Source organism: Sinohyriopsis cumingii, chromosome 6 (assembly GCF_028554795.1).
Source record: "Sinohyriopsis cumingii isolate HCF-2022 chromosome 6, ASM2855479v2, whole genome shotgun sequence".
NCBI lineage: Eukaryota > Metazoa > Mollusca > Bivalvia > Unionida > Unionidae > Sinohyriopsis > Sinohyriopsis cumingii.
In genome coordinates this window covers 13,795,972-13,822,068 of record NC_142966.1, presented here as the reverse complement: position 1 = coordinate 13,822,068, position 26,097 = coordinate 13,795,972, and the positions used below count along the sequence as shown (strand labels likewise).

Sequence of the window (26,097 nt, the reverse complement as noted above, 5' to 3'; positions counted from 1 at the left end):
CGTAGACATATAAATAAACCATAAATTTGCGATCCTGTCAAAGGACTGTTGTAATGAAGCTATATTAAAGTGGAGTGATTACATTATGAAAACCTTCATCTAAAAATAGATGCACTCACGTCTGTGTTGATTCTGTAGGAAAGAAGGGACTGCAACTTTTGATGGTGGGACTCCTATTTTTACCAAAATGGGAGTCCTGGACTCCTAGTTTTAAAATACTAGTGTGACCTCTGATGTTTATACCTTGAGATAAGGCGGGGTGTGTATCAGATAAGAATTTAACAGGAGAATGTGTCTGCTATGGGTATGTTCTTACCTTGGTAATGTTTTACCTCTAGGTCATGCGTTGTAGTCGCGGTGGGGCTGCATAGAGGGGCTTTTTTTATGGTCTCATTTAATTGACCTATCACCACTTGTCAATCATACTGATCAATTAGCCAGTCAGCGAGCGTAAATTATACAAACATCCAGGCATTGCTTGCTTCTGCCATTTTCCTCCAGCAAGCTGCTTGTGGCAATAATAAATTGATTATGATAAGTATTTAAAGTTTTTGAAATGATTTGTTGATTTCTCGATTGGTAAGGGTAAAAGAAGTCAAAGTGAGCCTTGTAATTCTGACTATCGATATCCAGATCGTCTGACTGGAGGAGCTAGATTATTCCTTTCCCAAAACATAGACAAAACTTCGATAGGAAACAATTGATGTTTATTATAATATGTTTGTTTGCATAAAAGTATATAGAAAAGCATGTCCTGTTGATGGCTTGAAGAAGAAAAATTGAAATTGAAAAATATATGTACATATAAATGTTTGTGGAATATGGGTGGAGACCTCCCCCCTGCCATATTTTCTGGCATTGATGTGTATTATTTTTATTGTATAGGAAGCACTGAACACCAGACTGCATTATTTTAAAGTTTGAAAATTTACACTTTAATGTTGGCTTGTCCCAAAATCAATGATTTATCATCTTGATCTTTCATACACTTGAGTGACTCTTTGCTTTCTCATTGGGCTGAAGGAGGGGTGGGAGAGAAAAATGTAATAATAAAAAAATACATAAACAATGGTTTCAAATAATTACTGTCCCATATATTAAGCATGCATATACCTATTTGCATTAACAGACATCATTAATCAAAATTCCATCTGACGAAGACACTATAACTTTAAAATTATTATATATAACAGTATACTTCTAAGCAGTAATTATTGCGATTTTGTTATTAATTTTTAATTCATTAATTGATTTGCTTCCAAGGCAGCATGAACATAAACCAGATAAAATTAATAAGGATAAGATTGATTATATGCTAAATACATTAGCATCTTTTGAATCGAATTTCCTTGTGCATGAATAAGTTCTCGAGCAGCTTTAAAATTGATTTTTATTATTTACTGAAATATTACACTTAGATTATTACTTGAACTTGAACAACAAATATTAATATTGTCCACTGCAATATAATTTTTTGCAATTTTACATTTTGAAGAATTGTACACTTTCAATAAACATTTCACTAAAGCTGAAACATATCTCTTCGCCAAATATTGCATGTTTGTCGGAGGTTAGCAGGGCATCATGTCACATGATTTGGTAGGTGGAGCGATCTATCAGCTCGCGTAAGGTCAATTGCATTGTTCAGGAGGTATTGAGTTACAGCATAATGAATAATAATTGACCTGTATATACTGTGAATCGTAATACAGTATTCTGTATATACTGTAAATCGTAATACAGTATTCTGTATATACTGTAAATCGTAATACAGTATTCTGTTACTATAAGGTCCTTCAATATAACGCTTATTTCATAAAGCTAGCATGGTCATGGATACCATTTTATTATGAAGTGCTGAAATTGTATGGATAATGTACACAAGTATATTGCTGGAGTGGTCATGCAGTGTTCCAAAATTCCAATAACCTGATGCCCAGGGCCACTCTCATTGACCCCACCTATATTCCAAGTAAAGTCTCCATTGGAAAAAATTATAATTAGCCTGAGAAAATTTTAATCATGCTAGCAACATACAGAATTTTATTTTTTAAAGTTGTTGAGAGACAAGTAATTTTTAATAAAATAAAGACATACACGCTCATCGCTTGCTACCTTGGGCACCACACATCCTAGGGCCGGGCATGTCCCCATATATACCCCTTACTATTAAGATCATTTACTTACTGTACTTCTGTTGCAAGCTTTAAGCAAAGCATATGTACATACTATGATTGGGCAATAGATTGCCTGGATTACATATTATTAGTGCTCACTTGGCTATATGTGATTCTTCTGGCAGTAATACAAAAGACTTTTTTTAAGGTGATTTCTGCACACACCTTTTCATAGTTGAAATGTACCACTTTGAAAAATTAACAAATATTTTATATGGAAAAAGTATATTTAAAAACATAATTGGCAGCCAGAACTGTTCCAGCAGTCATTATGATTGGTGTAGTGATGAGTGGCTTTATAATTAGATTAAAGCTAATGTGTACACAACAAGCTGTTAATTGATTACCTTATTGTTGTAATATACAGATCACAGGTGGTACATGATGGCTATTGAGTCTTTGATTAAAAATCTGCCCTCCTTTTGGTTAAGGGAAATTGAAAGGATAGACTGACCAAGAAGTGTGATTTCGTATATTTTTTGACATGTAAATACAGCAATTGACTGAGATGCAGAAGTATGCAATGGCTTTGTGACTGAGTTGTGAAATTATGCAATAGTTTAGTGACTGAGATTATGTATGGGCTAGTTTGATTATATGGCCCTGTTGAGAGTGTTCAGGAACCGTCATTCATGCATGTACAAAACCTGGACTAGGATTATGGCACACTTTGCTGACAACTTTTGGCTAAATGCTTGACAAGGAGATTGCTTTGTGAATTAAAACACATTGATAAAGTTCTTTATATACTTTTTAATATTCTTTTGTAAAAACACTATGCTTATCTGTTGCACTGCATGATGTGTCCTTATTAGTAAAATTTGTGTAAACAAGTGTTCTTTATTAATTTTGAAAAACTTTTTCTATCCATATTTTATGTAATGAAAATTATATTGTTTTCATGCTTTTATACTAATTTGTCTGACAATAAATGGCTGTGGGTGAAATGGAATAAAAATTTGCACTAGCTTCTTAATTATTTTCCTATTTCTCACAGAAGAAAAATGCCAGAAGACAAAGTGATTCCACTGCGTGTGGCTGTGAGAGCACGTCCCTTGATACAAAAAGAAATTGATGAAGGATGTCAAATGTGCATCACATTTGTACCCAACGAACCACAGTTAGTGCTTGGCAGAGACCGTGCCTTCACCTATGATTATGTCTTCTCTATGAATGATGCACAGGAGGCAGTCTATGAATTATCTGTCAAGCCCCTCGTGAAACACATTTTTAAAGGTAAAACACATTTTTAAAGGTACTATTTATTTGCACAATCTGTTTATTGACAGGGATTTTTCTTTTGTTTCTAAGTGGGTCCAGATACCCTTGGAATTAGGAAAAGTTTGATATGTGCAAGCTAATGTGTTTTGGTGAGTTAAGCATACCTGTTTTAATGATATAAAGCTGTTTATAAGCATAAGACTCAGGCAGAGTACATTGCTTTGTATTCTGGAATAATGAAAAGACACGTTCTCAAAGCACTCTTACTTGTACTTTTGCTTTGGTTGAAGACAAATGTAGTCTGTCTACATTTTTGACTAATTTATTTAAAAGTGGTTGATTTTTCTGTCAGAAATTTACATGTGAATTTTAATTAATAAAATCGAAGTTGACTTACAGTTTTATGCTCTTAAGCTAGGTAACAGAAAATGGTGAAAACCAAAAAATAATTTATTTCCCTGGAATACAAAGTCAAAATAGTTATAAAAAAGCATATAGTATTGTGAATTAAATCCAACATAGTACTAAATGTTCCAATTGAATTCCAATGATTTTCCAAATAAATTCCATTATTGAATGTGTTGATGTGTGTAGTCATGAATGTGCTTATGTACCAAACGGTCTGTATTTTGGTGATGTGCAGACATTTTATATATCATGGTAATATAATCGAAAATGTCCTTGACTGAATTCGTTATGATCAAAAATTAATGTTTTAGTCCCATAATATTATTGGGCTCTTTGAATTTCCAATGAATAATAATTTCGAATAAATAAAAATCCACCCAAAATAAAAACTGATTTTGCTTCAGATGATAAGGCAAGAATGAGTAATTTTTCAAGTAAACAACATTATATAAAAAGCTAAGGCATATATATATATATATATATATATATATATATATATATATATATATATATATATATATATAATTTTAACATCTTTATCTTTTATCTTGTTGTAATACTTTGTGTGCATATGTGGAAGGTTATCATGTTTTTTTCCCAATTCTTTACATTTTTCATTTTCATCTACTGTTTTTTATATTGTAGTTTACATTTATTTGGAAGGGTTTGTCTTATAGTACTAATGTTTGCGTTTATTTTTAAGGTGTTTGTCTTGTAGGACTTAATTTTCACATTTATTTGGATGGGTTTATATTCTACTTATTTTTACATTTATTTGGATGGTTTTGTATTCTACTATTAAGTGTTTACATTTATTTAGAAGGTGTTTATCTATTAGGAATTAATTTTCACATTTATTTGGAAGGGTTTATATTCTAGTACTTAATGTTTTCATTTATTTGGAAGGGTTTATCTTGTACTTAATGTGTGCATTTATTCGGAAGGATTTATCATTCTAAAGTGATTATTTTGCAATTCATTATGTTTACAGCTGCAGAAGTTCATGTTTTACTGTTATTGTGCTGACATGCCATCAGATCCAAATTCATTTATACTTTTTTCAGGTTATAATGCCACTGTGCTTGCATATGGACAGACTGGAAGTGGCAAAACATTTACAATGGGAGGTGGTTATGAGGCATCCCTTAAAGGGGACTCAGATGAAATGGGTGTTATTCCCCGGGTTCTGCAAGAACTTTTCCAAGGAATGACTCAGAGGGAAGAATATGAATTCCTCACCAAAGTCTCATACCTTGAAGTAAGTAAAACTCGATTTGTAAAAAAAAAATATTTGTTTTGTAACAGAAATAGTCAAAATATATATTTACTTAAATTTAACCATAATGTAAAATCAGTACTTGTAGACATTTTGTAGTTTGGTAGTGATACGGTCACCTTTTATGGTAGAGACAATAATAGAGATCATTCTGCTAATGAAATTTAGAATGTCATGTTTCTGGGAGTAAAAGCTGACATAAGCACCTTCATACATTTATTATAAATTGAAAAAAAAATAATATACATGAAATGATTTTTTTAAAACTGGAGGTATTTTATTAATCAGGAGAGTGGAGATGGGGAGGTAATTTAGGAATCTGGAGAGTAATGTTTGGAGATGTATTTTTGTGACCAGCATGATGGAGTTGGGCAGGTATTGTTGTGCTCAGGAGAGTGAAGTATGGGGAGGTAATTTAGTAATCTGGAAAGTGAAGTAGGGGAGAGCCTTGAATAGAAGGAGCACACCTGTTTTTATCTTTCTAGAGCACTAAAAGGAAAAGGTATATAATTGCTACCACTGTCTCCATTTGACCATGTTGTATCCTTTGATAGCCTGTGATAATAAACTTTGCATTCTGGGATGCATGTGTACCATATTCAGATACTCTGTGATGTAGGGGTGAAATGATACATCTGACTCTGGCAGGTGTCAATATGATTAACGATACACAAACTACGATATGATTCATTATCAATACACATATTAACTTCATGGTCTTTTTAAGTTTAGAAGGTCTCTTAGAAGTAGGGTTTTGCCGCATCATTTGTAGCAGCAGAGAGAGTGAACAGATCACTTGCTGGAAGGTCCAGTTTTGAAAAATGAAGCTTCCCACAAAAATGAAAAAAATAAGGAATAATAACGTCAAACCAAAGCCTCCAACTAAAACCAAGTTTCTCTAGTTTATTTTGTTACTTCGTCTTTGTCGTTTGTGTTTTTCTAAATTTTTGTATACTCACCATGACACTCATTTGTGTTCGCACTCTCTCTGCTGCTATAAATGTGTGAGTAATTAAATCATTATTATACCAATAATGGAATCTTACACTAGTAGATTAGCTCGAGAGATCAGAAGCAATTAAAAGATATCTGTCTGTTCGTGATGCTCTCAAATAAAAACTGCAAGAATGCCAAGAAGCACAAGTTGAATATGCAGAAGATAAATAACAATATTTTAAAGCTGTTGCAAAGGTTACTGAAAGAGTTGCAGAAGCCACTGAAGATCTTCTTCCAGCATTAAAACAAACTGCTGAGCAAACTGAAAAGATAGGAAGAAGAACCAAACAGACAAAACAGATTTTAAGAGATCTTCCAGCTATAGCTGCTGCTCAATCTCCACCTGCTCATCAACTTGAAGAAGAAGAACTTGAAGGCGCTGTTGGTGAAGAACCAAAACCAAGAAGAAAAAAAAGAAAAAGTTGAAGTGCTTGATAAATTTATTGAAGAAGCTATTAAGACGATAGGAAAAAAGCAAACAGCAGCAGATTTGGCTGCATTTGCTGCTGCGAATTAGAGTTATAGAGAAAGATTTTTAAACCCTGAATATGATAAGAAGCCGGATTCAAGAGACACTTGGTACAGTTTGATATTTTGGATTTTAAAAATAAGGAGGTAAGAAGCAAGCTAGGACAGGTGATTTTGATCATAATGCGTATATAACTGAAATAAATAATCTAGTATTGTTAGGTGTTTAGCAGAAGATAATTGAATACCTCACTTAAAGTTGCAGAAGCCCTGAGAATTGGGCTGTTTAGTATTGGGACAGATAGGAGCAGTGATTATGATGACAAAAAGTTGTACCCAGTCTGTGTAAGAGACTTTGACAACGAAAAGGGCAAAGTCAGAGCGCTCTTCTTTTATTACCAGAATTAACAGTAGATTCCACTGGAGAAAACATTTTTTATTTGCTTAATAATGCTTTGAATAAACATAAGCTGGCAGCTGATAATGCATCAGTGGTGACTGGAATTCATAAAGGAGTTGCATTCTATATTTTAAAAAATGTCTCCCATCAGTGTACATATCAGATTGTCCATGTCATATGATGCACCTTGCTGCAGGAAAGACTGCCGATAAATTAGAGGGAGAACTCCTGATGTATCAAGTTGGCATTCTACCTGACAATGTACTTCATGTAGACATGGTTGATGTGCAATGGCACCTTATTTCCCAGCTAAAAGACCCAAAAATTGGGAGATATAATTTTCCTCTTCTTTGTCATGTTATGAAAGGAATATTGGTTCTTTACCATTCTAATGCTGACTTTGACAGATTGTTCAGTATTGTTAAAAAAAATAAAACTGAATTCAGATCCAGGCTATGTTACCCAGCACTTAGTACTCTGCTGGTGTGCAAAACGTTCATAGTCTTAGCTGGTACATAGTGTTTTGAAATGCAGTATGAGAGACTTGCTTTTTAATGCTTAAAGTGCTATATATGAAAACTTCAAGCAGTAATTGATGTTAAAATACCAGAGGGGTCAATAAATAATTTTGTACATATGCTCATTGAATTTTATTGTGTTATATGTGGATTACTCTTTTTCTGCTTGGATTACTCTTTTTGTCCACTTGTATTACACTTTTTCCTTGCCAGGTATGAGTTAATAAAGTCTACAGACAAGTTTACTGAGCTAATACATTTGTAAGATGTTACACAAGAATATCCTATATGTAGGCATTTTGAACAGAAAATCATGTCACCATTGTAAGTATCCTATATGTAGGCATTTTGAACAGAAAATCATGTCACCATTGTAAGTATCCTGTATGTAGGCATTTTGAACAGAAAATCATGTCACCATTGTAAGTATATAATTTTATGGGGATTTGAAAACAAGAGTGTTGCATTTCATCTGCAGATATCTTGATACATTTATATTGTATGTACATTATTCAATGATCAGACTAAATTAATTACTCTTTTTTTGTGTCCGATAGATTCACAATGAAGATCTAAATGACCTACTCTGTCCTCCTTCCAAACGAGAGCCCCTTACTATCAGAGAGGATAATACTGGTATTAAGGTAAAAGCTGGTATTAAGATGAGAGAACGAGAGAGAGACGTTTCGAAACATTGTGTTTGTACTGAAATCTCACTATGGTGCAGTTTTAATTTTAGCAACCTGCTCTGTAGATACTCTTGCAAAAGGTAGGTTACAGTTAGTTTTACCAACCTACTGTATAGAGATATTCTTGAATTACACGGGTCACAGTTTTACCAACCTACTCCATAGATATTCTTGCATCATGCAGTTACAGTTAGTTTTACCAATCTACTATGTAGATACTCTTGCATCAGGCAGGTTATGGTTAGTTTTACCAACCTACTTTATAGATAATCTTGCACCAGTCATGTCACTGTGTACTCTGTAGATATTCTTGCATTAGGCAGGTTACATTTTTACCATTCTACTCTAGATATTCTTGCATCAGGCAGGTTACAGTTTTACCATTCTACTCTATAGATATTCTTGCATCAGGCAGGTTACAGTCATAGTTTTACCAACCTACTCTATAGATATTCTTGCCTCAGACAGGTTACAGTCATGGTTTTACCAACCTTCTCTATAGATACTCTTGCATCAGGCAGGTTACAGTTTTACCAACCTTCTCTATAGATACTCTTGCATGAGGCAGGTTACAGTTTTACCAACCTTCTCTAAAATTACTCTTGCATCAGGCAGGTTACAGTTTTACCAACCTTCTCTATAGATACTCTTGCATAAGGCAGGTTACAGTTTTACCATTCTACTCTATAGATATTCTTGCATCAGGCAGGTTACAGTCATAGTTTTACCAACCTACTCTATAGATATTCTTGCATCAGGCAGGTTACAGTTTTACCATTCTACTCTATAGATATTCTTGCATCAGACAGGTTACAGTCATAGTTTTACCAACCTTCTCTATAGATACTCTTGCATCAGGCAGTTTACAGTTTTACCAACCTTCTCTATAGATACTCTTGCATCAGGCAGGTTAGTTTTACCAACCTTCTCTATAGATACTCTTGCATCAGGCAGGTTACAGTTTTACCATTCTACTCTATAGATATTCTTGCACCAGACAGGTTACAGTTTTACCATTCTACTCTATAGATATTCTTGCATCAGGCAGGTTACAGTTTTACCAACCTTCTCTATAGATACTTTTGCATCAGGCAGGTTAGTTTTACCAACCTTCTCTATAGATACTTTTGCATCAGGCAGGTTACAGTTTTACTATTCTACTCTATAGATATTCTTGCATCAGGCAGGTTACAGTTTTACCATTCTACTCTATACATATTCTTGCCTCAGACAGGTTACAGTCATAGTTTTACCAACCTTCTCTATAGATACTCTTGCATCAGGCAGGTTACAGTTTTACCAACCTTCTCTATAGATATTCTTGCATCAGGCAGGTTACAGTCATAGTTTTACCAACCTACTCTATAGATACTCTTGCATCAGGCAGGTTAGTTTTACCAACCTTCTCTATAGATATTCTTGCATCAGGCAGGTTACAGTCATAGTTTTACCAACCTACTCTATAGATACTCTTGCATCAGGCAGGTTAGTTTTTCTAGTAATGAGCAATGTCAGTCGTTTTTTATCAGAAAGATTAGTTTTTGCTGTGCAGTGTTACACATGCAACTTAGGCAAAACTATTTAAGTCAGGACTTGACAAGGTAACTAAATACATATAACAAGCCTTAAAAATGTATCTAGTTACTGCTTATGTTCCTGGGCATGAAATAAGTAGCTGTAATATACTTGATCCAATAATAGAATCAAGATTACAAGGTATTGTCAGATATCTTACTGTTTAAATTCCCTTGTAAAGCCATTTCTTAACAACTTAAGGAGAGAGAAGATATTTTTTCAGTGACCTTATAAACATTAATATTCCATGTCAAAGTTTTTGTATGTCAGATACAGTAGAGTTGCACTGTAAGTGTAGTCACATTGGAAACTCTTGTAACTTATATTTCAGATACCAGGTCAACGAGAGGTAGTTGTTGCAAATTATGAAGAGACACTGCGATGTCTAGAACTTGGCTCTCAAAGCAGAACAACTGGTGCCACAGCTATGAACAACACCTCTTCAAGATCTCATGCCATTTTCACAATCATCATTGAACAGAAGAAGAAAAATGATATGTATGCATTATGCATCTTTATGGTTCCGTTTTTTTTGTTTTTTTTGTTACTCCTTTGAATATGTTCCCAATCACATTACATTAGAAATATTAGACTGCTATGTCACGAATCCAGCCCCAATAAAAGACGAAAATCATCTTTTACTGTCTATGTCAATAGACAAAGGGCAATAGCTCTTGCACAATACCTCTCCTTGGCATCGCCAGGTGTTGCTTATTTTTAGCTTCGCTGTTGGACTGGGTAGCATCGTCTAGCTTATCTTCCTTCAATGCATGCCAATTTTGTGTCCTATTTTGATGTATCCAATGTTTATTTTGGATTTATTGTGTGGAATAATCTTTCTGCTGCAGGTTATGTACATTCTGTTTACAATTTTTGCCAAGTTTGAGTGATTTTATCACATTTAGGGACTTTGTCCTTTTCAGACCAAGTTGTATGATGCTATTTTGACCTTTTGCAAGGTCTTTACGAGTTAGTGCAACTATGACATTTTTGCTTGCTCCGTTTGTAATGTGATTGGTTTTAGCAAGATTTAAACATGCTGCATTGCTATATTTTGCCTTGTTTTTCCCTTGTGTATTTTCAGTTGGTCAACTAAATACCTGAAATGTATTAGTTCCAAATGGTTTATAAGTTTCGAATGCAAATTTGACTTTTTTGATTCCCTTGTCAGCAACGGGGAATATGTTTATATTAGTGAGTTAGTAACTAGATAAACTACTAATTTATGCTTTGCTTTCTTTTCATATGTTGTTTCAGCAGAATGTCATTTAAGTGCTATTTATGCAACTTCAGAGCATGGAAGTCTACCATGACTCTTGTTTTGGTTATACTAAGAATATCGCTGAAATGAAGCATCAGTAATACATTGTCAGAGGAATTCTGGGCTACAGTATAAGCTAGTTAGTTACATACTGATCTGCTAATCTGTGCTTTGTTCTCTTGTGTTGTTTTCGGAAAAATGTTTACTAAATGCATGAAATGCACATTAAAAGCCATAGTCCATTCTGCATTTGACGTGAAGGAAGACAATCTATGGTATGTTATTGGCGATACCGATTCATTGGGGGAGAATTCTCTAATTTTAAGCAGCCCACTGGACATAAACCCCTCACTCTCTGCATGTCCGAGCATTGCCGTTGGTCCTGTAAGTCAGGGCGCATGGGGTTCGTATTGAATTGATTGGATCCACCTCCTTATACCACCTCACAGTTACAGAGCGTTCAGCCATAACCCACCATCCAGCACAGGATAGCTTTTGATAAGATGGCCCAGCCAACTCCATCTCATTAGTGCAATGTTCCCCAATTTTCTGCAGCCCAGTGGGCGTAAGTCCTCCTGCATGTCCGAGCATGGTTTTTGGGCCTGTAAGTCCGGATGCATGTGGTTTGTTCCGGATCCTTTGGATCAAATGCATAATGAAATCACACCATATTGGCCATTCAACTATCACTGCTTTCCAGCTTTCCTGCATGTGGACCTTTTCGATGAATTGGTCCAACCAGCTATGATATACAGGGACCTTAGTGTCAGATCTGTCTGTCAAATGGTATCAGAGCTGGTTTGAGATGTCATTGCACCTTCTTCATTTTTGGATTTGGCCTCATTGACACCATTAAGACATGTCGGAGACACCTGACAATAGCCATGTTTTGGAGGCGACGGCCAGGATTGATAGGATCATTTACGAGGGCTGCTCACCATACCATGCCCAGACTTTTATGGGTTCAGATACAATGTCAAATGTATGCGACCCATGTCTCTCGAAACTTGTCATACCCTCCCTTCCTGAATGATCCTGTTTGGGTCACTGTTGCTTTGGAGGAAGAATAGAGGAAGTTCAGAGACCAGCAGCTCAGGGTCTGCCCCTTCACCTTGCTGCTCAACCCACATGGGCATTTGGAATCTTCCTCTGTCATTCTTAAGGAAGGATTTAGTGACCTCAGGACAGATGGTCTTCTCGGTCATATGTGCACCAACATTGATCCCTATGAGCCAAATTACAGTTTGAGCTCACTTGAGGAAAGTCAGCCCTCCATCTATCCCAGAATTTTTTCCATCTGGACATGGAATTTGGACCAACCTTAATCTGGTTTGACTTCCTTGTGTTTGCGTAGTCAGAATCATTAAGCTCGTTGAGTCCATTTCCAACAGGACTTGGATTTCAGCAAGAGTTTTTGCAACTCATCAGTTTTATTCAACGTGACAACCGACCTATTCCCCAATTGGACATCTTTTATATGCAGACATTGTAAAATGGCACCCCTTTCCAGTTCCCATTAAACAGTCATGGTCATGCCCGAGATTCGACCATTCTTGCATCATTGGTGCAAACCAGGTTGCCTGACCATGGGAATGCCACTGGTGAAGACCTGAATGGAAATAACAGTATGAACTCGTGCCAGAGCATTTCGTTGGGGTGCCCACCTGTTGGCGACCTTCACTGCTGTCAGTGAATTGTGGGAGCCAGAGGAATGGCCTCTACTTATCAGTATTATAGAAATTAAGACTCACCAGTGCCTTTCAGTTCTGAAAAGATTGACCTGACCTGTGTGTTCTGATTTGGCAGTTTCTACGTTGGTGTGACAGTTGCCATATCAATGTACAAATCAGACACATTCCTGGCAGACTTAGTGTCTTAGCTGAAGAGGTCAAGTCATTCACATGGAATGGTCTCCACTTATCAGTCATCACTTAGATTTGTGCACTATGGATGCGTCCTGTGGTCAGTCTGTGACGAGGTGGAATCACAGCTACTCACCTTCGTCTCTCTAGTTCCAGACCAAAAACCTTGGGCTGTGGATGCACTTTCATTCATTTGGGAGTTGTGGGCATTTTGCCTCCCCTTCCATGGTGCTGAAACTGGAAAATAATCCATAAGTTACGGGGTCAAAATGACAATATGGATCTGATATCCCCTCTACTCATTCTAGCAATAGATATGTCCAAGAAGATTCTGACCAACCTAAATCTTCTCCAACAACCACAGTCATGGGTGATCCTTCCCTGCCTGGACCATCCTCTTCTACACACTCAACTCTTATCAGTACAGCCTTGTGAGACAAACAATTCAAACCTTCGATTGTGGAGAGAATTTCTTTAAGAGGGAAAGTGACGTCTTTTCAGGGTCTGGGGTCATACCATCAACATCATCCCTCTGTGAGACTGCTCTGGTGGCCTAGTGGTTAGAGTGTCTGTCTCTGATGCATGAGGTCGTGTGTTCGATCCTCAGTCGAGTCATACAAAAGACTTACAAAAATGGTACTACCAGCTGCCTCGCTTGGTACTCAGCATTAAGAGGTTAGTGTTAGGACTGGTCAGCCTGGTGTCAGGATAATGTGACTGGGTGTGACATCATGCTACATGTCTGTGGCTTGGTGCCTCAGTGCTAGACATCACTATAAACTGTCACACAGTAGAAACCTGAGATCTCATGACTAAATGACTTCAGCTGTTGGAGATAAAACATCAAATCAACAGATGCAGCATGGTCCTAAATGTACTAAGGTGCTTGCTTTTACATCACTTGCACATCTCACTGAGTGAGTTTTTGTCACAGATCAACCAATTTGGGTTGGTGGTCTTTCGGGGTTCTTCCTCTACCTAATATATTGTTACCACCACCCCCAACCAAACTAAGTCAACTGTGGTTACAGCAGCAATGATACTAGTCCATCATTTTTGCCACAGCTATTTGAGTTTATTAGTTTTGACTCTAGTAATTTTTGTAGACCTTGGAATATCGTCAGTTATGCCTTTTTGACAGTTACCAAAAAGTCAGCATCAGTTTGTACAAATGGATTTTTCATATTGAGCATATGAGAAGTCTTTAGCAATCCTGCATCATGTGCTGCCAAAAAGTTTACATTTTAGCTCACTTAAAGTTTCTCTAACAATGTTCATTGTTCCAACTAGAACTGTTATAACTTATTCAAGCTATAATCACCAATATCTGGAGATATGCATCTGTAATAAATATTTGTAACAAAGTATGAGAATGCATCAATGATTTTCAATGATGCATTTGAACTGAGCAACAACCAGAATCAAGAAACCAAGAAATAAAATTATTCACTTCTCTCAGTACAGTGTATACCATTAATCTGTTAATTGTTTCTGAATTTAATATTGTCCTCCGCTGTGTATGGATATTATTCTGTGCGGAAAACTCCTTTCATTGCCTGCTGTCTGAAATACATATGCATAACTAGCTTGAACAAGTTACTGTTCTTTATGGTTGTGCAATTTTCAACATCTCACAGGTATGGCTGCATGGGTGTTCTCTCTTGGATATCTCTGTTCCAAAAAGAAATGTTTTCCAGAGGTCTTGCTTGGATTTTAAAACTAGTAGTCCAGGACTCCCATTTTGGTAAAAATATGAGTCCCACTAGCAAAAGTTGCAGTCCCCTCCCAGAAAACTATGCAAATTATAAGAACTATTGGTTGCCATTGGGTATAATTTCTACATTCTTTATAACAATGACATAACTCTTGTTTGGCCATCAGAGTGAGTCTGAGTTTTGTCAATCCAAGGAAGGTCTTATTCAAAGCATTAAGCTAGGCATCGCACACTTTCTTACACTTGGCTACTGTCCCATCCAAAGTATCAGTTGTAGCAACTTTAGCACTCTCCTGAATTTCATTACAATCTTTGTCAGTTTGCCGTTGAACCACAAAATACTCATTCAATTCTAAGTCTCAACATGTCATGATTCCGAGGTCGCGTGCACTGCTTATTCCACTACACTGGGAAAAGAACACAATAATTTAAGCTAAAGTTGTTTATTTGGTGTAGTTATAAATGACCATGTGTACATTTCTGGGTCTTTCTGCCCCTGATTCAAGCACTGTAAATGTCAATAGATTTTCCCATCCAGCTGCCACTCAAAGCCTTTGAAATTGCCACTCAGCTCTTGCAGCATGTTTTTTTGATGTACTCATAATGGTGACATGTCCGGGGGGGGGCTTTCAGCCACTAAATTCTGTCATTGTAAATATCAGCACAGCTAATTGATCTACACATTTTCCCACTAAGCAGGTTGCTGAAGCAGGACTGGCAATTCATTGAATTTTGCTGCCCACCTATTACATGCGTACAGAGGACTCTTGCCTAAGTGATTTTCTGAGTGCCCAGTAAAACAAACTGGCATCCAAATATGTGTGATTGAGCATTTCCGAGACCGCTGTGTTTTCACTAACATGAACTCTGCCAAAGATTCGCTTCCTTGTATCAGTGCTTTGCTGCCTCTTTTGCCAGAATTTTTCCCTTCCATAATGCTGTATTCAGGTTTTAAATCCAACATTCCCATAGTCTGCTTGTTCAGACATGAGTATCTTGAATGAATATAACCGGCATATTGTCCATCCAACACGTACATCAGACTAGCACTCAACATCAATTTTGGGCTCAAAATCACACACTGGTATTTCCAGTGACATTTTCCCAATGTCCAACAGACCAATATACATGAAATTCATTGTCATCATTGTTATTCTGGACAGTACTCTCACACTGCACCAACATGTCATGAACATATGCAAGGCTGCATATCTTGAGCTGAGATGCATCAGCTCAATTCGCAAATATCTTTCAGTTGATGCCACTAAAACACTTGTGTGTTCATTAGTACTTTCAAGACTGGACTTTTGTAACTCAATTCTGTCTGGTTCATCTCAATATCTGCTCCAGAAACTTCAAAAAGTTCAAAACACAGCTGCTCAGATCATACTTAGAGTACCACGATCAGAACACACCTCCCCGTTGCTCTGTACCATACACTGGCTATCCATTCGATCCAGAATCAAACACAAAATTTGTTCTCTGTGCTACGTTTCACTGTCGGACTCTAGTCTAACATACCTATCCGATCTCACCCATGTGTACACACCAGCAAGATACTTACGCTCCTCTTCTGACAATCGTATACTCATTATTCCCACTATGAAAACAAAGTCATATGGACAGCGTTCTTTTGCATACCAGGGCCCAGCAACGTGGAATGAATTGCCCACTAAACTTAGACACAAAGATAGTGATCCCATTCAAGAGGGCTCTCAAAACTCACTTATTTCGACTGCAAGAACAAACTTAAAGACCTAATAATGTTTCCAACCTGAGATATTCTCAGCATGTTTTTTATTTTTTAATGTTTTTCTAATTTCATGTTGTTTGTTTTTGTAATAATATTATTATATGTTTTTTATCTTATAGGTGTTGTCTAATGTTGTAAAGCGCTTAGAGCTTCTAAAGATTAGGTGCTATACAAAGTCCTCATTATTATTATTATCATAGCTATCACCAGCCAGTATTTGCCGACTGAAATCGTTGTCTGAAGACAGACCCTGTTATTTAACCATTTTGGTTTCCTGTGTGGCCCTAATTCAAAACATGCATTTGTAAAACTTCCATGATGAAAATAAGAATAAGAGCCCAATGAACCAATCAATTTAGTTTAAAAGCCATTCATGTCGAACTGAAGTATCCATTTATCTGGATCTGGAGACCACCACTGGCAGCGTGAATTACGTCATAAGCTGCACTTTTAAAGTTAAAAGTTATAAACAAAATTGCATACTGCGCAAAGCACAGATTTTATATCTATGACATTGATGTAATTTGCAGAAGGCGTATCACTGCTTTAAAAGTACGCGTCATTTTCTGACCCATGGTTTTATTCACGTTAGACCACAAGGAGGGAGTTAGATGTGATTTTAAATGTATATATTCGTTTTTTTTCTTTCTTTTTCTGACAACCCCACCAGGGATTTCTCATTTTATTAACCTCAGGCACGTTTCTAACAGAAACATTGACTAGTTCTAGGTATCAGGCTATCTCAGGGCACGCAGTCCTGAATTCTTTGTTGGTTAATGTCACAAATTATAGTAATTTAACTGAACAGAATTAAAGGAATCAGTTGAAACTTTAGCAAAATCCGAAAGGTTGAAGATATCATTTTGTAGGATTTTGAGTTTTGCTGTAGTTTCCCTGACATGTTGAGTTTGTCAGGTTTGTTGGATGTAACATTTTGTGAGATTAATTTTTAATTAATATAACTGATTTTGTTTGTGTCTTGCATTTATCCTCAGGATTTGTCATGTTGTGATGAATCCCTGTCAGAAGTTTATATTAGAGAGGTAACGCTCTTTGCAAGAAGGCAAGGATACACCCTTTGCACTTCCAAAACATTTTGATGGGCTGGAATATCCAATATCTATGTTGTGCGTGTTTGTTTGCTTTTGTTTTCAAGCTTGACTTTAAATTTCAATGTTTCACCATCTAGGGATGATTTCTGCATTTCCAAATTCCATCTGGTTGATCTGGCAGGGTCAGAAAGAGCAAAGAGGACCCAGGCAGAAGGAGAGAGGTTTAAGGAGGGTAAGTTTGCGCTATGACAATTGTTAAATCAGGTTACAATCAAGAACTGTTATTTGTCACATCTGCATCTTATAAGGAGAACATGGTTTTAATCAGACAGTAGTATGTGTTAGTGTGTTTTTCTGGGGACAACCAGCTCTGATTTAAAACAATGGAGAGATATATGTAATACAATTTTACTCTTAAGGCATGTCAAGGAATAAAAGGGAAATTTGTATCGTGTACATTCTGGTTGGAACTGCATTAGACTAATATGTCATATGGCTTTTGGTTAGTCCATTGAGTTGTGCTAGCTACGAATTAAGAGAGACAGCCATGAGCATGACATTACAGATTTTGTTTTGGAGCCGATATTTGTAGGAAATAAAACAGCTGTCATTTTTCTGATCACAGCATCAGTGTTGTCATCCACAGTTTGTTAATGTTTAGGATAAAGATTTTCATTAGCATAGACTTTCTAAACACTTTGACAAGTTCTCATTATATTTGACATAAATCATCATGAAGCTAAGACAATTCATTCTGGACATGCTTGCTAGCCCCTTGTCATTTGGTCATTGTCACAGTTGTAATGAATTTGCATTAGAGGTATTGGTTAAAGTATTTCACATGCTTACATTTTCTAAACTTCTTTATCAGTTCACTCTGTGACATACATGCTTGCCTGAGTTACCTTGGGCACAGAGTTGCAGTCAGGGAAAACTTGCTTTAAAGTTTTGGTTAATGTTCTTTTATTTGCTTGATATTTCCTTAAAGTCAAGGTCACAGCCATTGAGAATTTGTGTTATGGTTTAGGAAATATGACCAAAACCACAACATGGTGGCGTTTTTTTCTACTTGCATTAATGATTATAAAGTTAAAACAATTCATTCTATCATGTGCATGCTTGCCCTAATAACCTTAGGTTCAATTTCATAGAGAGGGTTTGTAATGGTTTTGTATGATTTTTTTTTACTTGCTATGTATTTCTTAAATCAATTGATATGTTTTCCTTGTTTTTGGAATAATTATCATGCTAAGACAATTCATTCGGTGACATGCACTTGTGCCTCTTTGATTGTTAGTTTACGGTCGCAGTCATTTAAAAATAAAGTTGAATTAGGTCTCTAAGACTCATAGCGTTAACAGCAGCTCATAATGAAATAGCCTTATATTAAAAATGTTTTTGTCCATACATTACAGGTGTTAACATTAACAAGGGGTTACTTTCTCTTGGAAATGTGATTAGTGCCCTTGGAGATGAGACACAAAAAAGAACCCACATTCCCTACAGAGACTCAAAACTGACCCGCCTTCTTCAAGGTAAGTACTTGCATTTGGAATTAACATTTATGGTTTGAGTTCAAGCTAGACAAATGCATATTCACATTTGAGTTTTATTGCCACACGGTGTATGACTATCTCAGAGATGCCCATTGTCCTCAATTTTTGTGAATGTCCCTAATTGTGTATGACTATCTCAATTTTTGTGAATGTCCCTAATTGTGTATGACTATCTCAATTTTTGTGAATGTCCCAAATTGTGTATGACTATCTCAATTTTTGTGAATGTCCCTAATTGTGTATGACTATCTCAATTTTTGTGAATGTCCCAAATTGTGCATGACTATCTCAATTTTTGTGAATGTCCCTTATTGTGTATGACTATCTCAATTTTTGTGAATGTCCCTAATTGTGTATGACTATCTCAATTTTTGTGAATGTCCCTAATTGCTGATCCTGTTCACAAACATGCTGCTTTATACAAAAATCAGGATTTTTCATTTTTTTTAAAAGAAAAATTTGGCAGAAGTTTAAATCATATGCAAATATTTTCTGTCCTTTCAAGTCTTAAGGTAATTTGTGGCATTATTATCACTTTCCGGCATACAACTTGGGAGTGTTTTCAGTCCTTTCCTATCTTTATGGTAATTTGAGACATAAGACCAGTTTCTGGCATATAACATGCTATTATAATTAGTTTCAGCCCTTCCAAGTCTTTTCCGTTAATTTGTAGCATGTCAATTTAGCTGACTTTATTCGGAATGCTTGATTTGTTTTCTTCATGATGTACAGACTTGTTTTTTTTAAAAAATTGTTTGCTACACCATTTGTATTTACTTGCGATTTATAATTGGCAGTGTTTTTTAATTCGATTTCTAAAACATTTGTTTACACTTGCAAACTATAATCATCAGTGTTTCTATAAACCTTTTGTGTATGACTTAACTTTAAATTGACCACTCCAGTGGCCTAATGGTTAGAGCGTCTGCCTCGGAAGCAGGAAGTCATGGGTTCGATCCCTGGCCGAGTCATACCAAAGACTTACAAAAATGGTACTAACAGCTGCCTCGCTTGGCGCTTTGCGTTAAGAGGTTAGTGTTAGGACTGGTCAGCCTAGTGTCAGGATAATGTGACTGGGTGGGTCATCATGCTACATGTTTGCAGCATGATGTCCCAGTGCTAGACATCACTATAAACTGCCACATTGCAGACATCATAGCGATATGACTGAAAAATTGTTAAAGCTACATTAAAAATCCAAATCACAAGACATCAACTTTAAATTGCCTGACAGCTTATCCTGACTGCCATAAAAGCCGAAAAGATCCAGAAGCAGTTTGGAGGACAATTATAAGAATACACAGAGCTGTGTACTGTAAATAGTGTTATATGGCTGTACATATACATGTTTAGTAATGGTTTTGCATAATTTTATCATTCTTGTGGCTTTGGTAGGTGAAATTGATGTTTTATCCTGAAATTTGTTTTGAATTTGTAAAAAAAGAAAGAAAAAAAAAAGCAGTTCATGCGTGATTGATGTTCGCATAATTAAGATTATGGAAATATTGTAGAGCTATATTTAACATCTTTATCGGATTTGAGTAAAACAATTCATCTTGAGCAAGTAATGGAATTTCATTGCATGCTCAGAAATTGTTGTGGAATTCTGATAATGACAAATTGCATGAACATTGAAATAACTGTACATTCCTTTATTTTACAACTTGACTTGCAGAGTTGGCCAAACAAATGATGAAAAATTATGCCTAATGGGGTTTTATATTTATTTTTGCAATTTTTTCTATATTGCCTGTTCTTTATTTTTCTATTGTAGAGTTTTGAAATAAATTTATCATTATCTATTGTTAGATTCCCTTGGTGGAAATAGTCACACCCTGATGATAGCTTGTGTCAGTCCGGCAGATTCCAACCTGGAAGAGACATTAAATACACTACGTTATGCAGATAGAGCCAGGAAAATAAAGAACAAGCCAGTTGTTAACAGAGATCCACAGGCTGCAGAAATAATTCGTCTCAAGCAGATGGTACGTGTAAAGTGATTAATACATGTGCATACAAATTTTATTATTCATAACTCTGACAATCTAGTTGTACTAAATGTTGGTTTGCTTTTGATATGCTTGCCATAAATTGGAGCATATTATGTTATTCTGTGTATCCATCCAGCTGTTAACAGTTTTGCTTCTCCACATAAACTCAAGTCACCAACATATGAAGTTATATAAAAAAGGAACAAGCCTGTAAAATACCAGAACTATTGCTTGAAACACTTTTATTAATGAAACACTATGCATATACACTAATTACACTATGTATATACACTAATTAAAGCTCACACTTCACCAGTTGTTAAACAAAGCCAGCATCATGTCAAGCAAGTCTCCAGGTAAACTTAAATGCTTGTGAGGAAGTTCATGTCTTGTAGTAACAGGTACACTTAAATGCTTGTGAGGAAATTGCAGAATTAATCAAGTCATGTTTTGTACTGATAATTATGATTGTTAGAAATTTTCCTTTACTCAGTGCATAAATATCTTAGTTCGAAATTTACATCGATATCACACTGCCTTCATTAGTGACCACCGTTGATCATGTGACTTATTATGGTCATATGATACAAGGAGACTGGTATAGAAGGGTGGTAATTCAAACCCCTTGTCCCTGTTTAATGTTGACCGCCACTATCATATTTCATTGCCTCCTTCACCTTCATTTTCCATGTTTTGTCCTCAGACCTGATTGGTAATGATGGAATGTCTCTTATTGCTGCAATGTTCATGTATTACAAATTGCTGTCTTCTGATGTGCTCCTTAAGCATAACACTTCCTGTGCCACCAATATAGTCATTCTCAAAATCACTACATTTGATATCGCCAAAAATTTCAAACTAAGATAATTATGCCCTGAGTAAGGTAAAATTCTAATAATCATGAATTATCCAGAACAAAGAACAAAATTTTCATTTGTATTGACTATTAGGTTTGATCTTTCACTCATTGTTATGTGATCTGTAATTATCCATTCAGCATGAATTGGCTTCATTAATGAGGCTTCATAGTTCATTAATACAGTGCACTTATTGTCACAGTAACATCTTCCTTTTCTGTGGTTGCCGCCATGACCTGTTTAGCATACCAGTTGTAGAAGTCTGATTTTAATTCTTCTTTGTACTCTGTATTTTCATTTCTAGTGGTTGAAGTTGATCTGTACAGGAGGCAGGTACAAAGAAAGGAATTATTCCACTGTTTTTCAATTTAGTTAGCATCTTCGTACTTTGGTGGCATTGGCTTCCTTTGATATTGAGCATTCAGAGCATCACATGGTGTAAGTGACTGATCTTGATGGGTGTTTTATTTGTGCTCATAGAGGCAGTAGTGTTATTGTTTACTGCATCAACTGTTTGCCTCAACATAATGTAATTCTTTTGTACTGTGTATTTTGGATACATGTGGAAGTTGAACCATAAAATTAAATACATAATATGCAAATGTAAGTGCCCACGAAAATGTTTTTTTTAACAAATATAAAACCATGAAAATTAATGATAATACAGTACTTCGTCACAGTGCTGTTCACAGAGAGCCTATGTTATATGGAAGTTTTAATATTCTGTTGTACAGGACTCAGGACTCCAGATTACTGAAGTCTTTTTTAATGTAATATTATATTTTCATTGTTTAGGTACAACAACTACAGCTTCAGTTGATTAATACTGGTGGTGTAATCACGAGTCCATCAAAGTAAGTATAGTTTTCATTTTCTTGTGATTGTCACTTCACAACAATATCTGTCTGTCACATTCACCTACTTTTTAACTTTACTTTTATTCATTTTTACGGCACACCATGACATTAGTAGGACTATTAGCATTTTCATGTCCATCTGTCTGTCTGTTTCTTCTTTGTTAGTCGTCGTAATTTAGTTCAGTTTCATCCAGGAACACAATCTTAGTTTTGTCAATGGTGAGACGTGCCCATGACTCAGTAGCATTTATTATATTGCCCCCTTGACCTTGGGGTAATTTATATATATATATATATTTTGAAATCCATGTATCATAAATTATAACATGGACAACAGTCATAAATCATACATTATAACATGCTCAGCAGTTAAGTTTCATAAATTATGACATGGTCAGCAGTCATGTTTCATAAATTATGACATGGTCAACAGTCGTTTCATAAACTGTGACATGGTCAACAGTCATTTTTCATAAATTATGACATGGTCAGCAGTCATGTTTCATAAATTATGACATGGTCAGCAGTCATGTTTCATACATACCTCATAATACAGTTAACAGTCATATATCATACATTATACCACATAATACTGTCTAAAAAGTTAAACATCAAACATATAATGCAGCATGGAAAAATCTTACAATTGTAAAATATTGGTATTTCTCCGACAACATAAACCATTTTGTCTAGCTGTCTGATGAAGAGATTTATGATGTAGTCATGATCCAGCTATCTCCCTAAGGCAGTTTTAAATTATTTCATCTACCTGTCTGATGAAGAAAGTTGTGATCTAGCTATCTTCTTGAGACACCGAAAATCATTTCATGTCTGGTAAAGATTTAAGGTGTAGTCAAGATCTTACTAATGGCCAGTAGGGCATGTTACAGGTCATATATATTTTGATAGTTACAATGTAGTTGTTTGAGGTACACAGTGTTATTAGTTTCTGGTGGTATGTACCACATTAATTTTTAAATATACAGGTACGTCAGTTGTTTCCATGACTAAGGAACGTAAGGAAAATCCCAAGAAACTTGTTATAACTTGAATGCTATTAACAGTGTTTTTATTATTCATGTGGGAATACTTCCAAAAAATATTTTTGTTTATAAAAATCTGTCACAAATTAATAGTAAATATCACATGAATAAATAAAATTTATGATCCTTTAATCACATGTTTTATATGTATTATATATGCCAACATGGTGGCTAAATGGGATGTTGGGAAACAATTTTGGGCCAAATCCAGTTTTTCAGAAAAACTTAGCATTAACAAAGGAAAACAAAACAAAAACATAAAGTATCCTGCATCATGATTTTGTTATTTACTAATGTATTTGAATATGTTAAGTTTATGTATTCTTTTGTAAGACTGCGAATCAACCTACGATGTCAGGAGTGCACTTCTTTTGAGTCTGAACTTTACATAATTTCTCAAGGTCACTAAACTATTTTTTCATTTGTTGAGTTTTATGTTTACTGGCCTATCTCATAAACTATTTGCCCAGATGTTGGCATCCCACTCAATGTCTTCCTGCCTAATTTATCACAGTATCAGCTATAATATAAGCTTAAAGGAGACCAGAAACCAATGGAAATATAGAATAATAATAAAAGTACTATAGCAGAAAACCTTATTCTGAAGTATTATCTGTGACTGTAATGCCAATATTAAAATATTGGCCTGTCTTCTAGGAGCTGAATTTCCGTGACCTCGTATGCAAAATTTCCACGCCTATTCAGTTACTTTCGGTATGTGACGTCATAGTAGCGACTCCAGCAGCCCAAGTGGGAATTGCCAGAGTAAAAGACAATACCGTTTTGCGTTGCTTACGGGTGTAATAGAACATTAAGAAAAGCCTGTGGACAACATTTTTTTTTCTTTTCCAAAAGATAAAGGCATAATGAAAGAATGGATACATTATTACAAACGAGTCGATTTCAAAGCAACACCATACTCTGTGCTCGTTACATTTCTCAAAGGACTGTTACGAGAGGGATTCTGAAAAAATGGCAGCTCAAGGATACGCAAATGCTAGGCCTAGACTAAAAGTTGCGCTGTTCCAGACATAACGTTGAATATTTTAAATCCAGGGAAAAGTGTTAAACGTGCGAGTTACGAAAATAGGCAGAAGGCTGAGTAAGTGACCACAAAATGCAACGATCAATTCACAGATCTTTTATCTACACCAGCAGTGCTAAAAATAAATCTGATAGCCCGACACCCTGGGCCCCTCTGGTTTTAGTTCCGGCCCATCCTGTATTCAAAGTGAGGTGCCCGTAAGGCTTGTCGAAACAAAAATTGTTTGCCTGAGGAAACTTTGATCACGTTGGTGGAATTAGTAGATGTATTTTCAAGATGTTGACATACATGCCTTAACATGGCACAACCTAAATCAAATCACTACTGTCCAAGGTGAAATTCAGATTTGATTTTAATCAAATGGATAATATTCTAAACCTGTCGTGTTTCGAGAAAACACAATTTTCAGTAATCTTATAAAAATTACAAATTTAAAAAAAAATCATTGTATACATGTAGTATGTATAAACGGTAATCTGTAATGATTGGAACTGATATAAAACTATTCTTTGGGCAGTTTAGATAGCAGCGATTAAAAGAAAAGAGGTCAAAGTTTCACATTAAATGGCTGACAATAGAAACGGGGGGGGGGGGCTATTGACCCAACCCCCAACCCCTTGCCCCAATGTGCAAGCGCCCATGGGACGTACCTTTTCTCCATGTGATACGCCTTATTATTCCCCCAGGACAAGCCCATTTTGCATATTCTGGTCAGCTCTGGCTAAATTGCAAAATAGCTAAAGTTTTGATTTAAGTACGCAAACAATAAAGCTGGTGTGACTAATGAACATACTCCTTATCCTTGCATTGATCTTGTGAAAAGGACTGCCCATCGGACATACTTCAAAGAAACCATGTTCGACAGTGTGTGTATGTGTAAGCACCAGCAATTGATTGCCAAAATAAACGATGCCAATTTTGTTGTTACTTACGAAGCCATGGACTTCAGGTTTAAGTCTTAATGCATGTAACACTGTTTGCTGAACAAAATATTTATTCAGAATTAGTTCTTTAGGGCCACATATACTGCATGGTATATTTTGTTTTATTCCTTGTAATTTAATCATGGTAATTAAACTTTACATATACAGTAGAGGAATGTCAGGTTTTAACTGGCCGAGTTTCTTTGGCAGAAATGGAGATGCGATTTTGTTTGCAGAGAAAATTTCACAGTGATCATTCATTTAAGCTAATTGGTGACAATTTTATTCTTTTAATTTTTTTATACTATAGTACTGTTGTAGTTGTTTAAAAACATCTGAAATTTACTTGAATAATGTTTAATTTTCACGTTCTATTTACTGAAGCAGAAAAAAAGAAAAAAACTGTTGTGTGATATTAATTATTTCGTCCAGTGCCGGATTTAGACGTGTGTGCG

General features: G+C 35.7%; 1 protein-coding gene across 2 annotated transcripts in view; it reads left to right on the top strand.

Moving 5' to 3' along the window:
- The window catches only part of LOC149796386 (chromosome-associated kinesin KIF4A-like), a 130,833-nt gene that overhangs the window by 2,863 nt on the left and 101,873 nt on the right, over window positions 1-26,097 (top strand). For both annotated transcript variants that reach the window (XM_089961065.1, XM_089961064.1), the window contains exons 2-9: window positions 3,175-3,413; window positions 4,871-5,064; window positions 8,022-8,108; window positions 10,060-10,226; window positions 17,508-17,602; window positions 18,786-18,905; window positions 20,736-20,911; window positions 22,570-22,628. In XM_089961065.1, the coding sequence (XP_089817191.1) occupies window positions 3,182-3,413; window positions 4,871-5,064; window positions 8,022-8,108; window positions 10,060-10,226; window positions 17,508-17,602; window positions 18,786-18,905; window positions 20,736-20,911; window positions 22,570-22,628 (1,130 nt within the window). In that variant the 5' untranslated portion in view covers window positions 3,175-3,181. The remainder of the gene's footprint in view (window positions 1-3,174; window positions 3,414-4,870; window positions 5,065-8,021; window positions 8,109-10,059; window positions 10,227-17,507; window positions 17,603-18,785; window positions 18,906-20,735; window positions 20,912-22,569; window positions 22,629-26,097) is intronic.